The following is a 2,002-nucleotide window of genomic DNA, read 5'->3' as shown; positions in this document are numbered from 1 at the left end:
GGGGGGGGTGGGGGGGTCTCGCTTACTCTCTTTGCTGCCTACTGCTGTTCCTCAAGTCACTTTTAAATACTTTCGCTTGCCGATTTCTTTGGTGTAACGCACAATTGCTTGTCTGCGTTATACATATCTACATATATATACATTTATATATGGAAATAGAAGTATATTCATCTCTAGCTGTTTTTCCCTTCTTCGGGCAGTGCGTGAGTGGTGTTCGTCCTCGTAGTGGTTGCACCGCAGCCGTGTGAGGGGTCACTGTGTCTCTCATTCCTCCCGTGTGCTCTGTTTCTTGCTTGTCTCTTCCTCCGGTTGAAGCTTACCCAAACAAGGCTATTTTTGTTACGAACTACTGACCACGTATAGCGAAACAAAAAACAACACAAAAACACACACACGCACCAACACCGCAATCAGGCATAAAAACAGGCACCATGGCGCTCGTTCAGACGCACTGCTTCAACTGGATGGGCCACGAGGGCACCATGTCGGAGACGTTCAACCTGGGCTTGCTGCGTCACAGCGACATGGGCAGTCTGCGCTACAGCGATCATCGGCAGCGACAGGAGGTAGTGGCTGATATCCGCATGCGACTAAAGATGATTAAGCGTGACCTCGGCCTTCTGCCCCCGGAGGAAGACGCGGAGGAGGAAGCCAAGAATGATGTCGAGAGTGAAGCCTTCGCCGGGGTGGACCAAGAAGAGGAGGAAAAATATGCTTTGCGTATTCAGGAGCGGCGCAAGAAGTTTCTGCACCTTAAGGGGCCTCTCGTGGCCAGCGAGGACAAGGAAGAGGAGGTGGTGTACTACCACCCCGGCAAGCCCACGGTGGAGGCGCAGCAGCAGGCCTTGCCGCCGTTCGGTCTCGCCGTGCAGTCAATGCTCTTTTGCGCGGGCGAGACATTTGTTTCCTACCTTGACGGCAGCGCATTTGTGGCGCTGTCGAAGCTGACGGAACATAACGAGGCTCGCCGCCCCCAAGTGGAGGCGGCGGCTGAGGCGGCAGGCGTGGCACTCCACTCGGCAAGCGAATTTGAGGTGTCCTCCCTCCAGGCCGCACTCGAGAAGCGCGAACAGCTGCGGATGAAGCTCGACGCCGTGCGGGCAGCGAGCGACCCGAGTTATGCGGAACGCTGCGTCCGCGCAGAGGAGCGCGACAACAGCGGCCAACCCGTCACGAACGTGCTGCCAGAGGCCGGCGATGTGAAGAAGCTCTCCGCGAAGTTGCGGGCGGCGCAGGCACAGTTGGAGTCCGCGCGGCTGGCGTACAACAAGCGCGCGTACGTTGCCGCGCGGCGCGTCCTTAAGGCTCTCGCCAACAATGTGCCCCCGGCGGAGTTGTAGGGGAACGCGGGAGAGCACCTGCGGCGAGAGGGGGTGAACGGAAGCCGCAAGGAAAACACACAGGAACGAAATGAAGAGGAAAAAGAAGAAAAAAAAAAGAGGAACAACGCCGCCATGCAAGCAGTGGGAGAAACGGAGGATAGGACGCGGCTGTAGGAGAAGAGGCGAGGGGTGGATGGAAGTGAGAAAAAAAGCCGTGGCCGCATCACTCCTCCCTCCTCTCTCGATTCTGTAAAGAAGAAGAAAAGGAGGGACAAAAAAAAAAAAAACAATCTCATCGAACATTTGGGCGGTTTCGCGAAAAGAATACAAGCAAACAAAAAAGGGAAAGTTTAGATTTGGTGAGAAGACAATGGGGAAGAACCGAAAAAGGGGAAAAAAAGGAGGAGAGTGAAAATCAGGGTTTTTTTTTTTTTGCTCGTGGGCTTCGTCTCCCCTCTGCCGCTGTGAGTCTTGAGGGTGGAGGGAAATGTCATTCCTGGGGGACTCGCGCGAGTGCCCGTTTCCCGCGTAGGAGGCAACTGAGTGCCACACGACGTGGAACGGTGCGACACCGTGTGCGGGGGTGGGCGCGGCAGGGAGGCAGGGGGAGGGGGCAGGCGCGCGCTTCGCCCCCTGTTTATCTTCTGGGCCACCACTTCATGCTCCCACGACGTCGGAGG

General features: G+C 56.3%; 1 protein-coding gene across 1 annotated transcript, besides 2 other annotated features; it reads left to right on the top strand.

Moving 5' to 3' along the window:
* Positions 1-367: 367 nt before the first annotated feature.
* Positions 368-405: a microsatellite.
* A 26-nt stretch (positions 406-431) lies between these two features.
* Positions 432-1,340, top strand: Tco025E_01501 (uncharacterized protein; the record flags this gene model as incomplete). The annotated part of the gene is made up of 1 exon (XM_029368439.1): positions 432-1,340. The coding sequence occupies one exon, from the start codon at positions 432-434 to the stop codon at positions 1,338-1,340; it is 909 nt and encodes a 302-aa protein (XP_029231433.1).
* Positions 1,341-1,403: 63 nt separating this feature from the next.
* Positions 1,404-1,447: a microsatellite.
* Positions 1,448-2,002: the final 555 nt, after the last annotated feature.

Source organism: Trypanosoma conorhini, assembly GCF_003719485.1.
Source record: "Trypanosoma conorhini strain 025E chromosome Unknown Tco_14.4_contig_00050, whole genome shotgun sequence".
NCBI lineage: Eukaryota > Euglenozoa > Kinetoplastea > Trypanosomatida > Trypanosomatidae > Trypanosoma > Trypanosoma conorhini.
Note: the sequence above shows the minus strand (reverse complement) of the source record. Positions and strands in the feature narration are given on the sequence as shown.